The following is a 22,457-nucleotide window of genomic DNA, read 5'->3' as shown; positions in this document are numbered from 1 at the left end:
GAGGGACACAGATAAATGTCAGTGCTTCCATTATTACATACCATGCCCTAACAACAAAAACAAACACAGAAGGAGCACATTAACAATAAAGATTGGGGAGCAATTTTTCATTCTGGTTCCATAGGCAACAGTTACATATATAAGCAGAGCAAAGAGACTTAAGACCAATAGCAGGCCAAAAGAAAATGCTTCCTTGCTACTTTGTGTCTGAAGACTGTATATAAATATACATAAAGTAGCAATTTCTGACCGAGCGCAGTGGCTCACGCCTGCAATTCCAGCACTTGGGAGGCTGAGGCGGGCGGATCACGAGGTCAGGAGTTCAAGACCAGCCTGACCAACATGGAGAAACCCCATCTCTACTAAAAATACAAAAATCAGCCAGGCATGGTGGTGGGCGCCTGTAATCCCAGCTACTCAGGAGGCTGAGGCAGGAGAATCACTGGAACCCGGGAGGTAGAGGCTGCAGTGAGCCGAGATCGTGCCACTGCACTCCAGCCTGGGTGACAGAGCAAGACTCCATCTCAAAAAAAAGCAATTTCTGGGTAGAAGAGCTATAAATTGCACATGATCCCACAATATGTAGGGATGTTAACGATTTGAAAGATTATGGACATATTTCAGTAGCTGATGAATGTAATGTTTAGGAATTACTATTCTGAACATGAAAAAATGTACGAGGAATAGATTCAACAGAGTAGAGGTATGGGCCAAAAAATTCACATGCTCAATAGAGATTTACTCATTTAGTCAACAAATATTTATTGAATGCCTATTCTGTGCTAAGCAGTATAACAGGTACTAGGGATTCAACAGTGAAGAAACAAAAGCTTTTTTCTCTCATAGTGCCCACATTTGAGTGAGGGAAGAGAAAGAGTGAATAATCTTAGGTGGTGTTAATGCTATGAAGGAAAACTTAAGACACTGTAGAACACAGATGCAAGAGAAGAGATGCTAACATAGGCATATCAGAGAAGATGAATGCCTCTATGTTAATATCTTACCTATTATTCGACTTGTAAGAATTTCTTTATCAGAAGTACCAATCTCTCTTCTCAGATAGTTTGTGGGAATTCTACCTGCTGCAGCAGCTTTTTGTCTGTAGTCAACCTGAAGCAGCAATAAAAAAAAAAGTTCATATAATTATTTTTGCAGAAACAATTCTCCTGAGGTTGCTAACAACACAGTCTAGACTCAGAGTAGAAAATGTTATTTACTTAGCATTTTGTATCTTTTGGGGAGAGGAAAGTTGATAGAAATGTTTCTGCAAAGTGATTTTAAAAAACGTTCAGGTGCAGTGGCTCACGCCTGTAATCCCAGCACTTTGGGAGGCCAAAGCAGGAGGATGACTTGAGGCCAGGGGTTTTAGAACTGCCTGGGTAACATAGAAAGACCTCGTCTCTACTCCCAATTAAAAAAAAATTAGTTGAGCACAATGGCCTGTGCCCATAGTCCTAGCTACTCAGAAGGCTAAGGTAGGAGGATTGCTTGAGCCCAGGAGTTTGAGGCTGCAGTGAACTATGATCACACCACTGAACAACTCTAGCCTGGGTGACAGAGCAAGACCCTGTCTCTTAAAAAAAAAAAAAGTCTTCTACTCAACAGTAAGAGTGGAAGACTCACTATTTGCCACAGATGCTCATTCTGATCAAGTCAAACATTGCTTTCTTTGGTATCAACTCTGTTAAATATAATTGTACTCCCCTTTTCATAATAGAAGGGAGCTATAAAATTCTAATGAGCTCATTACTAAACATATACAGTTGTCTCTTGGTATCCCTGGGGGATTGGTTCTAGGACCTCTTGCAGATATCAAAATCCATGGATGCTCAAATCCTTGATGTAAAACACCACAGTATTTGTTTATAACCTATGTATATCCTCTCATATATTTTAAATCATCTCTAGATTACATACAATCCTTAATACAATGTAAATTCTACGTAAATAGTTTTTATACCGTATTGTGTAGGGAATGACAAGAAAAAAAGTCTGTACATATTCAGTACAGATGCAATTTTTTCCCCAACATTTTCGATCCATGGTTGCTTGAATCCATGGATGCAGAACCCAAGGACATGGAGGGCTGACTGTACTTGAAGAGTCATACTGAAGGGAAACTATGAGTGCAATGAATTCATTGCTTATTCAATGTCAAAGTACTCATGCACTTCCAATCTTCTTGTCAACTTACGCACCTGGACATTCCAAATTCTAAAGTATGCTTAATCCTAGTATTTGTTTATGAAGCAGTTTATACTCTTTTAATGAATCAGTATCAAAAAACTAGGAAAAATTCTTTGTTGTGCGAGTCTGTATTTTCCACTCACCAGACACTGCACAAAAATATTATACATTCTACACTTACTTAGACCATATTACAGTTCAGATAAATCAGCAAATACTTACCACCAAAGGCATAAACTGGGAAGGAGAAGGTTTTGTTTTACTGACCGCTGTGACCATTACTGCAGTGTCACCTGACTTAAACATAAAGAACAACATTGGTAAGTTCCTTTGAAATCAGATATTAGCACCTAAGTAGCAACTGAATAAATCCTTACTCCAGTTAAACTCAAGAAAAGATATTTAATTCTATGACATGATTATGAAATAAAAAATATTCACAAGTAGTCCAATCTTGATCTCTGAGCTTTTCAAAAGCTATGGAATTAAAATAAGGAAAGATTAACAGGTAATTTAGTCATATCCAATGAATTGAATACTATTCTCTACTTCTTATGTGGCTATACATAAGGAAAAATTCCCCAATTATTACTATAGAAGAAAATACCAAAATCACTTTCTCTAGAAAAGCACAGCAGAATTTATTAACACATAAAACAGAAGCCCAAGTTTGGAAAGGATGTTAAAGGTCACTTAATACAGCTGGGCACGGTCGCTCACACTTGTAATTCCAGTACTTTGGGAGGGCAAGGCAGGTGGATCACGAGGTCAAGAGATTGAGACCAGGCTAGGCGCGGTGGCTCACACCTGTAATCCCAGAGCTTTGGGAGGCTGAGGCAGGCGGATCACGAGGTCAGGAGATCAAGACCATCCTGGCTAACATGGCGAAACCTCGACTCTACTAAAAATACAAAAAATTAGCTGGGCGTGGTGGCAGGTGCCTGCAGTCCCAGCTACTCAGGAGGCTGAGGTTGCAGTGAGCCGAGATCGCGCCACTGCACTCCAGCCTGGGCAACAGAGCGAGATTCCATCTCAAAAAAAAAAAAAAAAAAAAAAGAGATCGAGACCATCCTGGCCAACATGGTGAAACCCCGTCTCTACTAAAAATACAAAAATTAGCTGGGTGTGGTGGTGCACGCCTGTAGTCCCAGCTACTCGGGAGGCTGAGGCAAAAGAATCGCTTGAACCTGGGAGGCAGAGGTTGCAGTGAGCCAAAATTGCACCACTGTACTCCGGCCTGGAGACAGAGCAAGAGTCCATCTCAAAAAAAAAAAAAAAAAAAAAAAAAAAAAATAGGTCACTTAATACATGCAGCACTCTGGACTCTGGTTGTCTGGAATGATTCTTACAGTAGAAATTATCTTAGTAGTAGCTGAATTAATTTCCAGTACCAAAATTCTAAGTAGTTACACGATGTTGTAGTTACACATTTAGTTATGAGTCTCCATAACCATTTTTAAGATGAATTTTAAAAATCTGGACTTTTTACCTGTACTACAGCAGAGCCATCTGCAAATCTGGCCAGCTTTCCAGAAGATATTTCTAATTTCCTGTTTAAAAATAAAAATGCAATACAAGAAGACTTAGGTCATCTGTACAATTCCTGCTTAGTATAAAATAATAAAAGATTCTAAGGGAAGATTGTAAACCCCCCACCCACCCACTCCACCAACAAAAAGGGGCAGAATCCATGATCATTATCAAAAGTAAAAGTGGAATTTAAGAGTGGCTTAAAGAAGAATACAGAAACCAAGGCACAGGATTGATCTGAACAGGAAAGTATTTTGGAGGTTCAGAAGTTAGAACTGTTTCCCTAAATGTTAATTCCCATGTACCATCTATTTTTTTTTTGGGGGGGGGGTGCTGGGTCATTGTGCCTTGTATCTTCTTTTTCTTTTCTTTTTTTTTTTTTGAGACAGAGTCTTGCTCTGTTGCCCAGGCTGGAGTGTAGTGGCACAATTACAGCTCACTGTAACCTTGAACACCTAGACTCAAGCGATCCTCCAACTCAGCTTCCTGAGTAGTTGGCACTACAGGTGCACGCCACTACACTCGGCTAATTTTAGTTTTTGTATGGATGAGATCTCACTATATTGTCTAGGCTGGTCTTGAACTCCTGGCCTCAAGCAATTCTCCCACCTTGGCCTCCCAAAATGCTGGGATTACAGGTGTGAGCCACTGTGCCTGGCTCCATTTACCATCTTAGTACAGTCTCTTATCATCTCTCACCTTGTTGACTACAGTAATGTTTTAACATACAAACAGGATTGTTTCCTTACTTAAAAATCCTTTAGCCGGGCGTGGTGTCTCCCACCTGTAATCCCAGAACTTTGAAAGGCTGAGGCAGGCCTGATCACCTGAGGTCAGGAGTTCAAGACCGGCCTGGACAACATGGTGAAATCCCATCTCTACTAAAAATATCAAAATTAGCTGGGCATGGTGGTGCGTGTCTATAATCCCAGCTACTACGGAGGCTGAGGCAAGAGAACTGCTTGAACCCAGGAGGGGGAGGTTACAGTGAGCTGAGACTGTGCCAATGCACTCCAGCCTGGGCGACAGAGTGAGACTCCGTATCAAAACAAAACAAAACAACAACAACAACAACAAACTAGAATTTCTCCCAATGCTTTTAGGACAAAATATAAACTTCTAAATATTGCCTATAAGGACCTCATGTTCAACAGAAGGGGAAAGAATAATCTTCAATTAAATGAGTAAAGAGTAGTCTTTTGAGGCAATAGTGGACAAGTGGATGCAAAAAATAATGAATCTTCATAAATTAACTCAAAATGGATCCTAGACCCAAACGTAAGAGCTAAACGATAAAAGTCTTAGAAACAAAACACAGGAGTAAATCTTCAGAGACTTGGGCCATACAAAGTCTTAAATATGACATCAAAAGCATAAGTGACAAAAGAAAAAAATAGGTAAGTTGATTTCATCAAAATTTAAAACTTTAATTAAGAAAGTAAAAGAAACGCCATAGATTAAGAGAAAAATATTTGCAAACCATATATCTGATAAGGGACTTGTGTTAATATCTAGAATATTTAAAGAATGCTTATAATTCAACAATAAAGACAACAGAATTTTAGAACTTGGCAAAGGACTTGAACAGACATGTCTCCAAAGAAGACATACAAATGGCCAGTAAGTACATAAAAATATGCTCAATATCATTAACTATCAGGGAAATACAAATCAAAATCACAATGAATACCACTTGACACCTGTTATGAATGTTCCTTGTAGCATTATTCATAATAGTTCCCAAATGGAAACAACCCAAATGTCCATCAACTGATGAATGGATAAGCTAAATGTGGTATAATCCATACAACTGATTATTATTCAGCAATAAAAAGGAACAGAGTACTAATACATGTCACAACATGGATAAACACTGACAACATTATGTTAAGTGAAAGAAGGCAGTCACGAAAGACTATGTTTCCATGTAAGAAATGTTCATAATAGGCAAATCCACAGAGATGGAAAGTAGATTAGTGGTTGCCTGGGGCTGGGTAGGAACGCTAAGTGACTACTACTAATGAATTTCTTTTTAAGGTGATAGAAGTGTTCTAAAATTGATGGTGGTAATGGCTGCAAAACTTTGAATATACTAATATCCACTGAACTGTACACTTTATTTATCTGTATTTACTTATTTTGAGATAGGGTCTTGCTCTGTTGCCCAGGCTGGAGTGCAGTGGTGCCATCACAGCTCACCACAGCCTTGACCTCCCAGGCTTAAGTGATCCTCCCATCTCAGCCTCCCGAGTAGCTCGAAATACAGGTGTGCACCACCACGCTGGGCTAATTCTTAAATTTTTTGTAGAGATGAGGTCTCACTATGTTACCCAGGCTGGTCTCAAACTCCTGGACTCAAGCAATCCTCCTGCCTTGGCTCCCAAAGTGCCAGGATTACAAACATAAGCCACTGCTCCCAGATGAGTTGTACACTTTAAATGAACTGTATGGTATGTGAATTATATCTTAATAAAGCCATCTTATATACATGAAATAGGTAGCACTATTAGCCTTATTCCCCAGTTTCAGCAGAGAATGCAAAAAGAGGTTACTGAGGTCTTGAAACAGACCAGCAAAACTTGTCAAAGAGCTCAAGATTCATCAAAAGGTGTTTTGAGATGAAACCAAGTCATTGACCCCTGAAGATACAGAGGAAGATGCTCTGTCACATGAACTCAGCTTTGGCAACATTCTATCATAGTCTGGTGCTGAAAATGCACAAACCAAACACAAGCATGTAGACAGGCCCAATGCCCTACTCCAAGTAAGATTACTCTGTCCTTCACATACCAAAGAGATGAAGGAACAACCCTTAATATTTTCACCTGTTAAATACCTTTGCCAGAAGCCTGAGTTAATGAAAAGCATATTTATCTATTCAGTTAGACTCATTTTGTTAAGTTTGAAAGTCAGAACAAAGTGTGTCCATTTAATATATGTTAGTAAATACAATGATTTTCTAGTATCAAATTCTTGACTCTGAAATATTAGTTTTTTTTTTAAATCAGGGAATATTTGAGAAATTCTAGTTGGGTTTCTATTTATTCAACACAGATGTTGTAATGATGAAAGCCTACAACAAAACGGGTCTCCTCTGACTGATGGGAATGCAGTACAGAGAGGAGGCTGATGCTGGATTAATACGTGGAGTAGATGGAAGGAATGAGATACTCAAAACCAGTCACACTGTGTAGTATCACAGACCTGCAACAACCTATAGCTGAAATCAGTATTAAGTAATGGTTTCATGGGGCAAACGTAAATTTGACATCTTGAAATTTTGTTTAACCCTGAGTAACATGCCACCAGTACTTCTCAAAACCTACCAGGAACTGGCATTCTGTCTACCAATGTGACTTCTGAATACCTAAGTGATCTCTGTGAAGGGGAGTGGAGGATCTTTAACTAGATTGAAGTGGGCCCAAAACACAGGGAAGAAAAACTGTGAAAGCTACAGTTCTACTCTACTAATGGGGCTACTGCCTTAGCATTTTGCCCACTGTGGCATATTCTGTTGAATATCCTCAGTGATTTGATGCATAGTAGATGCTCAATAAAAGCTTGCTGAAATGAAAATTAAACACCTGCCTCCAAGGTTACTGTGAGCATTAAATATATTATCTGAAAAACACCTACAATAATTATATAATCTTCAGAATGCAGTAAAGAATACATATGATAACAAATATAATGTGCCTGGTTCATAGTAGTCACTCAATAAATGTTGCCAATGGCAAACAAGACAAAAATGAAAGAATTTATCCAGCAGGTATGATATTTTATGAGTCTAGTTATTTCAATACATGACACAAGTTTAAAAAGAACTACCTACAAAAGAGGAACACGTTGACTAATAAATGAAAGAGTCAAAGTAGATTATTTATGGAAAATATGGAGGGTAGCAGCTGCACCTTGTTTTGAGTATCTAGTGCCTATCTTACAGTATGTGTCTGTTGAATGAAATGTTCTGGGCATTTCTTCGAAGCACGTGCAGTCCTTGAAGAATGGACTAGATGTCCTCTCCCTCAAAAATCAGCATTAATGAATGCTGGGGATGGAATGAGCCTTAGAGAAAACCTAGTCTAGGGGCAACCAACTACAGCTCGTGGCCTATTTCTGTACTACTCTACAATTAAAAATGTTTTTATATATACACATTTTTTTTGAGACAAGAGTTTTGCTCTTGTCACCCAGGCTGGAGTGCAATGGCACGATCTCGGCCACTGCAACCTCTGCCTCCTGGGTTCAACCGATTCTCCTGCCTCGGCCTCCCAAGTAACTGGAATTACAGGTGCCTGCCACCACGCCCAGCTAATTTTGTATTTTTAGTAAAGACGGGGTTTCACCATGTTAGCCATGCTGGTCTCGAACTCCTGACCTCAGGTGATCCACCCACCTCAGCCTCCCAAAGTGCTCGGATTACAGGTGTGAGCCACTGTGCTTGGCCGTTTTTTAAAATATTTCTAAAGGGTTTGTAAACACATACAGTGTGTACCCCAAAAAGCCTAATATATATATTATCTGGTCCTTTATAGAAAAAGTTTGCAGACCCTTGAAGGAATCCAGTCTCCACACTTTGCACAAGAAAATGGTGAATTAACTTGTTCAACGTCAATCACTTATCCAAGTTTGAGTGGGAGACCTGGATTCAAAATGATTTTTTTGCTTTTTGTATAAACTGGGGTCAAAATTCTTTCAAAGTACACGTAAAAAATTTAGATATATGAAGTTTGCATTAGCAATTCCATTTATTCTAAAAACGATTAAAGCATAAGTGTTTTTTTTTTTTTTTAAAACGGTCCCCTAAAAAAAGTGCGGGCTTTGTAAGCAAGAAACAGAAATTCAAAAACCACCTAGTCCCATAACACTAAATTTTTAATTGACTCTTAGAAAGTTATCTAACCTTTTTTGAGCCTCTGTAGTCTTAACTATAAAATGAGGGTAATAGTACCTTTACGACAGGTTTAAAAAGATTGCGAGGATCATATAACTGGCGTTCAAAAAACTGACTTTTCCTTTTCCTCCTAACCCAGGGTCATAGTGGCCACACTTTAGGCAATCAATTACATTGGATGACATGATACATCCGCGTCAACTCGTTATCCCTAGGTGGAATGTTTTCCACTTAAGAGCCCAGTGGTCCCGGAAAGTAAAGAGATCGGAAGTCAGGTGGACGGACACAGTCGGATGGAGCAAAGAAGCCCGCCACACACCAACAGAGGGCACGACATAGCGCGGGAAGGAGGGTCCGAGGAGACACATTCCAAACCCGGAAAGGGAAATTTGGAATTCAGGTTTAGGGTAAGGAGAGATTAAATAGACCTGGGATACTGGGTTTCTACCCTGGTAGATAAATACGCTCAAGCTGGCTGGACAAGACACCTTATGACAACACAGTGAACGCACGTCACTCCTTACCTGTTGCCTAAGTCCACGGCCACAGCTCGAGACCCTGCGCTACTCCATAGTGCTCGCACCTGCAACTGGGTGAGTGCCCGATCCCGCCCTGGCAGACTAAAGGGACCATCGCTCAGGGGCCGGAGCCGGAGGAACGAGCAGCAGTACCTGCAGGCCGCCATGACACCCGGCACGCGATCAACCCAGGCTGTGCCCTGACTGGCTCACTCCGCAGACCGTGGGGCGGAGCCTGATGCAGTTTCGTTTCCGCGGTGCGCGAGGGACGCCGGGGTAACGGAAACCTTGGCCACCTTCTACGAAGACTAGGGAGGGTCAAACCTATCAGAACGCGATTATGTTGTAAACGATCTTTGTCTTTATGTGACAACGAAAGGCAATTAGATAAATAAGGTTTTTGTGTGTGTACTATCGTAATTTAAAGGAGAAGTCCTAGAATAATGTAAATGTTTAATATGCAGAGTAAATTTATATTTACTTTTAATACTAGAAGTTATAGAACAACACATTATTATTATTTGGCTCTGTGAACTAAGAATTAGAATTTGCGTGGTGGGCCTTGGAAAGAGATCTCCTTCTCCCCTTCTCCGCGCTGGTTTTTATTTTATAAATTTCACATAGCAGATATGTTACTGCAGCGATTTGTGTTAACCAATTTACAGTAAATTCATTTTTCATCGACTTGTAATTTTAGAAATCTTTATTGTCATTTCTGATTCATTTTCATTTCCATTGCTAATAATTAGCAATTTATATTTCTGTCACTTTTGGTCGAATTCTTAAATGCAAAATGCCAGCTACTGTTTGAAGTAAATATTTTGTAAAATGAAAAAAAAAGTTTTTGAGATTCGAAAAATTTTTAGAGAGTGGATAAATTTCTTCCACCCCATTAATCCATTCTGTTAGAAATTCTTTATGTTGTTCCTTGAATGAACCAATGGGCATTTTCAAATTATGATGTATATTTTTTGTGTAAGGTCGTAACCGCCTTCCCCCAAAGAAAATCAAACAACAAAAACCCAACACTCATTCAAACACAGTTTTAAGAATTAAAAACGTTGGCTGGACGCGGTGGCTCATGCCTATAATCCCAGCACTTTAGGAGGCCGAGGCGGGCGGATCACCTGAATTCGAGACCAGCCTGACCAATATGGAGAAACCCCGTCTCTACTAAAAATACAAAATTAGCCGGGCATGGTGGCTTATGCCTGTAATCCCAGCTACTCGGGAGGCTGAGGCAGGGGAATCGCTTGAACGTTCTTCGTGAGAGATTTCAGTAGATTGATTGGTCTTGAAAACTCTGTGGCAACTCACAGTAAAGTAAAAGGGAGAAGACGCAAAAACTGCTTTAACACTAAAAATCTATAAACCAAGTTAATGGTAATCCCTCTATTGGAATGGAAATCCCAAATCAGTAATAATAGCTCATGAAAGCAAGGTGTCAGCTGCTTTGCCACCAAATCATTTGTCTGTTTAGAGCTCATCATTCTTTTTTCTTTTTTAAATCACGGATGAACATTTTTAATTCTTTTTGTTTGTTTTTTTTTTTTAGATGGAGTCTCGCTCTGGAGTGCAGTGGCGCGATCTCGGCTCACTGCAACCTCCGCCTCCTGGATTCAAGCGATTCTCATGCCTCAGCCTCCGGAGTAGGTGAGATTACAGGCACGTGCCACCACACCCAGCTAATTTTCGTATTTTTAGTAGAGATGCGGTTTCAGCGTGTTGGCCAGGATGGTCTGGGTCTCCTGACCTCCTGATCCACCCGCCTCTGCCTCCCAGCGTGCTGGGATTACAGGCGTGAGCCACTGCGCCCGGACTTTTTTTTTTTTTTCGTGACAGAGTTTCACTCTTGTTGCAATGACGCGATCTTAGCTCACTGCAACCTCCGCCTCCCGGATTCAAGCAATTCCCCTTCCTCAGCCCTCCCGAATAGCTGGGGTTACAGGCGCCCGCCACCATGCCTGGCTAATTTTTTGTATTTTTAGTAGAGATGGGGTTTCATCATGTTGGCCAGGTTGGTCTGGAACTCCTGACCTCAGGCAATCCACCCACCACGGCCTCCTAAAGTGCTGGGATTACAGGCGTGAGCCACCGCGCCCAACCTTATCCAGCCTTTTCTTAATTCTTCCTCCAGTTTCCAGGTATTCTGAACATTTTTCTCTTCTTCAGAACTCCTTGAACTCCTTGAATCGGTTAGCTTTCATCCAGCCAGAAATGACGGAAAGCAGCATATACCTATTAAGAATCCCCCACCCCCATTTCCTCACACAAATCTGATGTAATTCAAATAGTAGTAATTGGATCGTAAACTCAAAAGCAAATGTAGGCACTAAAATCTTGTAGCAGAGCTTTGTTATGAAGATATAGATGATACAGAATACGTTTATATGTTTATATTAAGCATTTTTAGATTAGCATAGAAAGAAAAATATTAAAAGTTTAAATTCTTGTAGTTGTTACTATTGAAGCTATAATCCATGAGGTTCAGTCTGAGATGTTATTCTGGAAGTAGAGTTATGTCAAGTATAGTTTAACAGCCAAAATATAATTTAAAAGGGATTTATTTACCTATGACTGCTGAAGGACATTAAAAATGATCCAACTTAAATCCACCAGCAACTTCTCCTTTTCCCTTTTCTTCAAACTCCAATGAACCTGCATCAAAATAGTTAATACCACTGCATGCTCTGAATAAGCAACTACGTTAAGTAAAACACCATTGCATTAAATTATGCTTAACTACTTTTTTTTTTTTGAGATGGAGTCTTGCTCTGTTGCCCAGGCTGGGCACAATGAATCTTGGCTCACTGCAACCTCCACCTCCTGGGTTCAAGCAATTGTCCTGCCTCAGCCTCCCAAGTAGCTGGGACTACAGACGTGCGCCACCGCACCCAGCTAATTTTTGTGCTTTTAGTAGAGACGGGGTTTCACCATGTTGGCCAGGCTGGTCTCCAACTCCCAACCTCAGGTGGTCTGCCTGCCTTGGCCTCACAAAGTGCTGGGATTACAGGCTTGAGCCACAGAGCCTGGCCCTTTAACTATACTTTGATTTAATTTGTAGTTTAGTTTAGACAGGGTATACATTTATATTGCTTTTATGACTAAAAGCTGTAACAATATGGAAGTTATATTTTGTTATATAGTAACATTATAATTAAAAGTATCAGCGGACCCTGAAGTGTTCAGGAAAAAATGTTTCTCTTGAAAGAATGTAGCCTACTCAACTTTAAGAAAGTCTGCGCTACACCACTACCAGAAGGATCTTTCTCAATCACAAATAGAATTGTGTCTCCATCCTGATTAAATTTTTTCAGTGGCTTCCTAAGTCTTTAAGGATAAAATTTAAACTGCTTTGTATGGACTATAAACTTTCCTTTCCTATTGGCCTCATCAACTTTTTCTTACTACCCTATTTTCTTCCCTCCCTCTTTTCACTTTGTACTCCAAGTAAACTGAACTGCTTGTTCCCTTGCAACACTTTCTCCTGCCTCTATGGCTTTGCAGATATGATTCTCTGTGCTTGGCACATACTCCTCACACGTATCAATCAAACAAACTCAGTCTTCAGTACTATCCTCTTTACTTCCCTAGGCAGACTTATGGATACAATCTATGTCTGTCCTTCCACTTAATTAATGTATTTATGTAGTTATTAATTCATCTATGGAAGTGAATGTGGGAATAGGTATTGCATAGTGGTTAAAAGTGCTGGCTCTGCCATCAGATTGCCTGGGTTTGCATCTTACCTCTTTCCCCTCCTAAACATATGACTCTTGATAAGATACACACCCTTTCTATGCCTCAGTTTCCTCTTTTGTAAATGGGAATGATAGTAAATATCTACCTCCCAGGGTTGTTATGTGGACTTAATGCAGTCTTATTTTTATGAAACTAAGGATAGTCCCTGGCACATGGAAAGCATGATAAGGTGCTCTAATATTTATTGAATACTTGCTTTATGCCAGGCACTGTGCTAGGCTTGAGACCATAGAGATGTCAAGAGAAACATAGGGCATAATCCTTGCTTTACAGAGCTTGCATTCTAGCGAGAGATTGACAAAAACACAATCAAACATATAAACAGATAAATTAGAATGTGGTTTATGGAGCTTGCATTCTAACGAGAGACTGACAAAAACGCAATCAAACATAAACAGATAAATTGTAATGTGGTTAATATTAAGAAGGAAATAAATTAGGTAAAAAGAGAATAATGGGATGGAGAGAGAAGAAACTTCAAAAACAGTGGCCAGGGAATGCATTCCTGAGGAGATATTTTAGCCAATCTGAAGGACGAGAAGAAGACAGCTTCTGAAACATGGGGTCCAGGCAGGAGCATGACTTGTAGCGGGAGGGGTGCCCCAAGTCAGGAGAGAATTTGGCTTCTCTGAGGATGTGGAAGAGCCAGTGTCACTAGAGAGTAGTGAGCAGGAGAGTAGTAAGCAGGTGGGTATGAAGTAGAAGAGGAAGGCAGAGCATAGCAAGGGGTTTGGGAAAACAGCAGAAAGTTTAAACAGGGAAGTAGCATGATCTAGCGTACATTTTAAGATGGTCCCCTCTGGCTGCCAGGTCTAGAATGGATCAGAGGAGGACAAGAGAGAAATGTTGTGATTAGGACTAATGTGGTGGCATGGACTGATGTGGTGGCAGGGGTGACAAGAAGAAAGCATGGGCAGATTTGGAATATATTTTAGAGGTGGAATTGATCAGACTTGCTGATGAATTGGATACAGAGAGAGAAGAATGAAGACCATCAATAGGCTCAGATGGGTCAGAAATGCAATATCTGAGACACCAGAGTGTAGCTGTCAGCAGATAGTTGGATCTGAGTGCAGGACGCAGAGGAGAGGACTAGGGGAACATAAATATAAAAGTAATCACTGTGGGAGTAGAGATTAGAGAGAGAGAGTAGAGAGAAAAGAGAAGAGGGCCTGGTGTGAACCCTGAGGAGGGAGAGGCTGCATGGCTATGAAGTTGGAGCCAGCGTTGTGTTGATGCAAGAGAAGTGTGAGAATGTATTATGCTAGGTATTTTCCATTTGCTCCCATCCATACATTCTCTACCTTCCTTGGCTTTGCTCTGTGCCCCAGGGAACTGATCATTATGGATTGCAACACCCCAGCTCCCTGGCCCTCTGGCTATTGGTTGGATCAGCCAATGGAAAGTACCAGCAGGAGATACAAGAGGAGAGACACACTAAAAATTAGGAAGCCATAATTCGTCATGGCGAGGCAGTGGCTATGTTTCTCTTTCACTGTGGCTCCTACCAGGCAGGCCCTGCTTGCCTGCTTCCAGCTCTCACTCCAGTTCTGCTTCTCCTCCTTGCTGCTCCGGCCTTAACACTTCCCCATGGTTGCTAGTGCCTCGGTGCTGCAGCACTCTTGTTAGTCCTGGAATCTGCTTGCCACTCTGTAACTAGTACTTTCCTAAAATTCTCTTCAGAATTCACTTGAGTATGCAATCTGTTCCCTGCTTCCCTTGCCACCTCAGAGACACCTCAGAGATGCCTCTCCATACTCTCTCCTAGCAGGAAGTCATTGTTACTTGTCACTAGCAGCTTGTTAGCCTGGAGGTGGGAAGTCAGGAGCTTGTGCTGTCTGTTGTTCTGATTAACCCACAGTCTCAGGCAGGCCCTGTGTCTCAGGGTCTTCAGTGCTGGTGGCATTCTCTGTGTTCATACCCCCATCCCAGCTGTCGTTCTGAGCCCAGCATTCCTTCTGCCCCTTCCCCAGGGGTAGAGAGTCTTGTTCTGTTTCTTCCCTGAGCTGCAATCAGTTTCCACAGCTTTTTCTTTCTTTTTCTTTTTTTTCCCCTTCCCCTTCCCCTTCCCGTTCGCCTTCTCCTTCACCTTCCCTTCCCTTCCCCTTCCCTTCCTCTTCCCTTCCCCTCCCCCCCCCTCCCCCCCCTGCCCCCCCCCCCCCCCCCCCCCCCCCTCCCCTCCCCTCCCCCGCTCTCCCCTCCCCCTAACGCTCCTTTCCCCTCTCTTCCTTTCCCCTCCCCTCCCCTCCCTCTCCGCTCCCTTCCCCTCTCTCCCCTCCCCTTCCCTCACCTTTCTCCTTTCTTTTCCCTCCTCTCTGCCACCCTCCCACCTTCCCTTTATTCCCTCCTTCTCTCTTTCTCTCTCTCTTTGTTTTGGGGGAGGGGGGGTCTCACTATGTTACCCAGGCTGTATTCAAATTCCTGGGCTAAAGGGGTCCTCCCACCTCAGCCTCTGGAGTAGCTGGGACTACAGGCATGCTCCACTGTGCCTGGCTGCTTTTCACAATGTCTTGGGCTAATGGTGTTTGCTGCCTTCCCACAGCACCTAAGGCTTCTATTCCTTTGGAGAGATGGGAAAGAAGCATCCAGTGAGGCTTCTGCCTTTCCCACAGTGACTGTGTCCCCCTTCCCCAGGCCTACAACACGAGGGACGCTCTCAGGATTCTTGCTCTTACCTGAGTCTTTTTTGTAAGGTCCAGTGAGGTCCATGGAGACAAGCTTTTGAGTGATTGCAAATTCCTCTTGTGTCTGTGGTCGCCAGGGGTTCTATATTCTCTGGGTAGCTTTCTTAGTCAGCTTGAGCCAGAAGGCCATAGACTGGTTGGCTTAAACAACAGAAATGTATTTCTTTCTTTCTTTTTTTGAGACAGAGTCTTGCTCTGTTGCCCAGGCTGGAGTGCAGTGGAGTGATCTCGGCTCACTGCAACCTCTGCCTCCCGGGTTCAAGCGGTTCTCCTGCCTCAGCCTCCGGAGTAAGCTGGGATTACAGGTGCATGCCACCACACCGGGCTAATTTTTGTATTTTAGTAGAGATGGGGTTTTACCATGTTGGTCAGGTTGGTCTCAAACTCCTGACGTTGTGATCCGCCCGCTTCGGACTCCCAAAGTGCTGGGATTACAGGCATGAGCCACTGCACCTGGCCCAGAAATGTATTTCTTATACTTCTGGAGGCTGGGAAGTCTAAGATCAAGGGGCTGGCCAATCCAGTTCCTGGTAGGGGTCCTCTTCTGGCTTGTAGTTGGTCACTTTCTCTTTGTGTCCTTACAAGGAAAGACAGAGTAGGGTTATAGGGGAGAGAGAGAGGCAGAGAGGGAGGGGGAAAGAGAGAGCAGGGAAGGAGAAGGAGAGAGAGGGAAGGAGGGAGGGAGGAAGGAAGGAAGGGGAAGGAAGGGAGAGAGAGAAAACCTGAGCAAGTTCCCCGGTCTCTTCTTATAAGGGCATTAATCCCTGTATGAAGATACCCTCACACCGTCATCTAAGCCTAATTACCTCCCAAAGGCTCCATCTCCAAACATTATCATATTGGGGATTAGGCCTTCAAAATATGAATTGTGGAGGGACACAATTCAGTGCACAGTAATAGCCCATACTCAGGTTTTAGCAATTAAAGTATTTGGTTGAATTCTTCTTCTTGCCAGTGTTTGGTGGTGACTGCTCCAGGTGGCAAGAGCTCATGTCCCAGCTCTCTTTGCAGGTGCCCGTCTTTCCTAAGATTTCCGGTTAGTAGGTTGTTCTGTCTCTTCAGTTCTCTGATGTGCTCAAGAAGAGTTGTGAATTTTCCGATGGTCTGGCTTTGTTGTTGCTACTGTTGTGATTGTTTTTGTTGCTCTAAGAGTGGGATGCTCTTTCCAGATTTCTACACCTTAAGCAGAAGCCACAGGCCTCTCATGCAATTCAAGACCTCTCCTCTCTACTAAGGAAGGTGAAGAAAGAGTCTAATTTTTTCATTCACAAGTTTGTTTTGTTTTGTTTTGTTTTTTTGCCTCCTCCTGCCTCCATAATTTGTATGGCTCTTCCAGGATTGGGACATAGGATAATAGAATAGAGGAAGGAATGCAATAATTCAATTTCTGGAGCCAATGGAATTCTTCTTTGACCAACACTGGATGTTTTCCATTTCTACCATTGCTACAGACATCCAAAATCTGGCCATGATATGGGTTATAGGTGTGGGTTACATGGGTGACCTCTGCTAGGACTGCCAAACTAATGCCGTTTCCCAGTGTGAGTGCTCTCTGGGTGATCTTTTGTGACTCTCCCAGCCTCTGCTCCTGGTGGTCTATTGTACTTGTACAGCTTTTTTTTTTTTTTTTTTTTTTTGAGATAGAGTTTTGCTTTTGTTGCCCAGGCTGGAGTGCAGTGGTGCGATCTTGGCCCACAGTAACCTCCACCTCCTGGGTTCAAGTGATTCTCCTGCCTCAGCCTCCCGAGTAGCTGGGATTACAGGTGCATGCCACCAGTCCTGGCTAATTTTGTATTTTTAGTAGAGATGGGGTTTCTCCATGTTGGTCAGGCTGGTCTTGAAACTCCTGACTTTAGGTGATCCGCCCACCTCGGCCTCCCAAAGTGCTGGGATTACAGGCATGAGCCACTGCGCCCGGCCCTATTGCACAGCTTCTTACTGCTGAGATCCTCTTGTCTTGGCTCTTAGCTCTCTTAGGTGAAGTACCTTCAAAATGGATTTCTTGGGTTCTCTTGGACCACAAACTCATACATCCTTGTCCCCCTAACAGGTAAAATTATAGCTTGTTTCAAACATTGATCTCTATTCTTGCTCTGCCATTTGGTGGCTTCAGGTAGCCTCTGTCTTCCAAATTCTCTGTGGGAAGCAGGCACTAGTGTCCATATTCTTAAATGTTCCTGGTATGGCCACTTTGCAATAGCAGGATAGACCCGCACCCAACATTCTAATTCGATGTCAAGACTGATGATGTCATACACACACGTCAAAAGGGTGTGAAAAGGTGTATTTTTTTTTTTTTTTTTTGAGACAGAGTCTTGCTCTGTCACCCAGGCTGGAGTGCAGTGGCATTATCTCAGCTCACTGCAACCTCTGCCTCTTGGGTTCAAGCAATTCTTCTGCCTCAGCCTCCCAAGTAGCTGGAACTACAGGCGCATGCCACCACGCCTGGCTAATTCTTTGTATTTTATTAGAGATGGGGTTTCACCATGTAGCCCAGGCTGGTCTTGAACTCCTGAGCTCAAGCAATCTGCCTGCCTTGGCCTCGCAAAGTGCTAGGATTACAGGCATGAGCCACTGTGCCCGGTCAGGTGTATTTCTTTCATAATGAGGCTTTTTGGGGGAAAGCAGGACAGGCTTCACAAGCTGGTCTAAAGGTGACTTGAGAGAGTAGGAAAAGGAGATTGGCTTGGAGTTTTTCTTCTGGTAATTGGGTGGGGTGGGGTGATGGTCTCTGCGTATGGGTAGGCAGAGGCTTCTGTGGTTAGAATCTCCCACGAGTGCCAAAGGACGGAGCACCTGAGCTTTCTTATCAGCTTGCCCAGATGTGGGCCACAAGGGGAAGAGAAAGTGGTGAGCGTTAAAAATGATCAGGAATCAAACATCAAAAAATGGATTTAAACTCTATTAAGGCTTAGTCTAGCTCTAGGGGACATATGGCAAGACTTCCTGATAACTCTCTTCCTGGGCCTGGGCTTGGCTTCTAACTCATGATAGCATAAGACTATTGTACAGCTTAATAAATGTCTAGTTGGAGAGGGAGATGCCAGTCTTTTCCTCGTTCTCTACTGTGGTTCTCTTGGGCTCCCATTGCTTAGTTTGGAGGGGAAGATAGGCAAGAGGGACTCTGACTTCCTCCACAGAGAGGGGAGAAAAATGTCACCATCATTTCTAACTAGGCTGGCAACTGTCTACCTCAATGCCTCCCATCAGTCTGTGTTCCAAATTTCTACTATTCTGCCTTTTGGCTGGAATGAGTGATAGGAGTTGATAATTATGGACTAATTCTGCTATCTTAGATTTTGTAGAGTGTTGGGGCAATTATTACTCATTGTTTTCAGTTTTAGAGCCTTAACTCAAATTCTGAGACCATTCAGTGCTCATTCAACATCCGATTATACACAGAGGAGGAGGAAAATTTCTTGCATTGGGATGGCAGAGAGTGCAAGGCTGAGAACGGATGCAGGTGAATTAGTTTCCCTCCCTCTCTCCCTCCCTTCTTTCCTTTCTTCCTTCCTTCCTTCCTTTCCTTTTTTTGACAGAGTGTCATTCTGTTGCCCAGGCTAGAGTGCAGTGGCACGATCTCGGCTCACTGCAACCTCCACCTCCTGGATTCAAGCTAGTCTCCTGCCTCAGTCTCCCTAGTAGTTGGGATTACAGGTGTGTGCCACCACACCCAGCTAATTTTTTTTTTTTGTATTTTTAGTAAAGATGGGGTTTCACCGTGTTGACCAGGCTGTTCTCGAACTCCCGACCTCAGGTGATCCACCTGCCTTTCAAAGTAGTGGGATTACAGGCATGAGCCACTATGCCCAGCCAGATGCAGGTGAATTAGAAGATTTGCTTAAGGGAGGATGGGAAAAATTTATTTGGCTTCAGTCTCTAGTGAATTTTGAGGCAAGGGGAGCAGCTGAGAGTAAGGGGTAAAGAAGGTATGTGAAGTTAAGGGAGGAAGTTATTTTGGGGGATGGAAGAGTAAGTCTACTCAAGAAACACAGTGGGATTGCTAGACAGTCGTGCCTTGCTACATGCCCTTTGAAGTTTGTGATCATGAATTTCAAGAGAAACCAGTCTATTCAGTTGGGTGACTTTTTTTTCTAGCAAATTGTACCTGTTTGGTGCAGGCATGGAAAAAGTGAATGGTAGTATTCATCTGGGGTTGGAGTTTTCTAGGTGCTATGGACTAATTGTGTTCCTCCACCCTTCAAATTCATATGCTGAAGTTCAGCCAGCACGGTGACTCACGCCTGTAATCCCAGCACTTTGGGAGGCTGAGGCAGGAGGATCACTTGAGGCCAGGAGTTTGAGACCAGCCTGGCCAACATGGTGAAACCATGTCTCTATCAAAAACACAAAAAAGTTAACTGGCTGCGGTGGCGTATGCCTGTAATCCCAGCTACTCAGGAGGCTGAGGCCAGAAGGTGGAGTTTGCAGTGAGCCAAGATTGAGTGACTGTACTCCAGCCTGGGTGACAGAGCAAGACCTTGTCTAAAAAAAAAAAAAAAAAAATTGTATGTTGAAGCTCTAACCCCCAATGTTGCTGCGTTTGAAGTAAGGCAGTAATTAAGTTTAATGAAATCTGGAGGGAGGAGCTCTGATAGGATTAGTTTCCTTATAAGAAGAGACACCGGAGAGCTTTTGGGCTTTTCCTCTCTCCTCATCATGTGAGGACTGTGAAAAGGCAGCCATCTACAAGCCAGGAAGAGAGCCTCTTCCAAGGACAGACTCTGTCAGACCTTGATCTGAGACTGCTAGTTTCCAGAACTGTGAGAAAATACATTTCTGTTGTTTAAGTCACCCAGTTTATGGTATTTTGTTATGGCAGCCCAAGCTGACTAATACCTTAGGCAAGGACGACTGAGGGAGAGAGAGGCAAACGAGTTATGGATGTTTGCAGAAGAGTGATTATAAGGAGGGGACCATGAAATCTAGGCTAGACAAGGTGCTGTGGACATGAAGCCAAGAGAAAGTTGATGAATCGTGAGAAATGGTGGGACCAATGGATCAAATGTTAAATTATAGCAATGAGGATAAAAAGGTGGTGGTTGTTTTCAAGGTTCATTCATGTTATAGTATATATCACTACATTCTTCCTTTTTGTGGCTGAATAGTGTTTCATTGGATGGATATACCATGTTTTCTTTATCCACTTATCAGTTGATGGACATTTGGTTTGTTTGTGGAAATGTGAATTATTGGATTTTTTTTTTTTTTTTTGCCGAGTTAATTTTTACTGGGCTTCTGACATTTGCAGTTAAAAAAGTTTAACATACTGGTGAGTGTGAATGTCATAACAATGTCAATTGCACAGAATTTTTATAGGGATTATATATGTAACGGACACCGCTGCACTATCCAGAATACAGACTGTGTACTTGGGAAAATCAAGGAAGAGTACGTTCACACATTTAGTTATCCAATTGGTCCAGAGCCCCCGAACTGCTCAGTTTGTTTGTCCCTAGGGAAGATACAGAAAATATATCTGCTACTGCTCTTTTCATTGTCCGTGAAAAGTAAGCATTTATCTAAAAATTATGCTTTCTTACTTAATTTTTGTGTTTTACTTTTTAATTTTTTTTTTTAAGAAACAAACACACCTATTCCTCATTGTCATGGGTTCAGTAAGAAAGCTGTGACTAGATAGCACCGCTGGCCCACAGTTTCTGCTCTGAGGAAAGCAATAACCGAGGTTAGAACGTTTCCCTCCTTTGGAACGGTCACCCAGCTCTGCTGGTGCAGGTAGCAGATATCTCTTCTGTATCTTCCCTAAGAACGAACAAACTGCACAGTTCTGGGGTTCTGGACCAATTGGACAACTAAAAACTCCCACTTTAAGGCAGAAGGTAGCAGCAGATTAGATATGCCTGGATGATACTTGCTGCTGCAGTTTTTTTTGTTTTTTTTGTTTTTAATTGACAATAAGGGATAGTAAAAACCTCTTTCAGCCTGTTTTTGTCTCTTGGTATCCTGAACTTTTCCTTCATTCCAACACAAGAGAATCAGAAAGGGTCTGTCTCCAAAGAGGACCACCCCTAATTTTTCCAGATCTTAAAACAGCAAGGTTCAATGTCTAGACCCTCAGTGTCATGAATGTTGCTCTGTGTCATGCCACCGCCAATGACCATTTTGGTTATTTGCTACTTCTACCACCACCCAACATTGTCATTATTCCTAGGGAATAGATTTTTCCTGTGCTGACCACACTCCTGATGCTTTCGTACATGCAACTCAGTCACAAACTGCTACAGAGAAAGTTTTACTGATTTGTGATAAACAGAATCAATTCACAAGTAGTCTTTGGTGTTTACTTGTGTGTTCTTAGATTTTAACTAAATGCAGCGCCCCCCTCCACACCCCATGCCACTGGATTGTTGTCTAACTTTTCACATTGGTTAATTGTTCTTAGGATAGTGGGATCATTGTTCCTTCTCACAAAACAAAACAGTTTCTTTAAAATCAGGATGAATGAACAGTAATTGAGCACAAAAGCCTGACCTTGCCAACATTGCATTGCATGCTTAGTCAAATTAGTTTAGACCATTACAGTTTATATTAATTGTGTTTGTCATTTGTAATTAATGTGAATTAAAATTTGGGGAATTTTGGAATTGTTTTGGTCAATTATGCTAGTGGGAATTTCAGAACATATTAACATTTTCTCTTGCTCCTTAACATTCTTCTGTGTTTCTGTGTTTTGTTAACAGAATAATTATGTCTTTGACCTGATTTTGGAATAGGCTATCTTTAATGTTAGCTCAGTGATAATGTGGAAACCATCCTTCACCCAATTTTCTCTGGTTTCTTTTGACAATTGGCATAAGTCTGATTGGGAGAGAAGCAATCTATACATTTGAATTTTGGCTCATTGTGTAAGATGATAACATT

At 42.2% G+C, this 22,457-nt stretch overlaps 1 protein-coding gene across 1 annotated transcript in view; it reads right to left on the bottom strand.

Moving 5' to 3' along the window:
- PNPT1 (polyribonucleotide nucleotidyltransferase 1) overlaps positions 1-9,316 on the bottom strand; it is a 54,795-nt gene extending 45,479 nt beyond the window's left edge. The window contains exons 1-4 of the mRNA XM_032179134.2: positions 9,136-9,316; positions 3,677-3,737; positions 2,410-2,484; positions 1,005-1,110 (exon numbers count right to left, since the gene is read on the bottom strand). Of these exons, the coding sequence (XP_032035025.1) occupies positions 1,005-1,110; positions 2,410-2,484; positions 3,677-3,737; positions 9,136-9,296 (403 nt within the window). The 5' untranslated portion in view covers positions 9,297-9,316. The remainder of the gene's footprint in view (positions 1-1,004; positions 1,111-2,409; positions 2,485-3,676; positions 3,738-9,135) is intronic.
- Between the last annotated feature and the right edge of the window lie 13,141 nt (positions 9,317-22,457).

The sequence above is a fragment of the Hylobates moloch genome, unplaced genomic scaffold (assembly GCF_009828535.3).
Source record: "Hylobates moloch isolate HMO894 unplaced genomic scaffold, HMol_V3 SCAFFOLD_15, whole genome shotgun sequence".
NCBI classification, from domain to species: Eukaryota; Metazoa; Chordata; class Mammalia; order Primates; family Hylobatidae; genus Hylobates; species Hylobates moloch.
The sequence above is the reverse complement of the archived record's forward strand: the minus strand, read 5'-3'. Positions and strand labels throughout refer to the sequence as shown.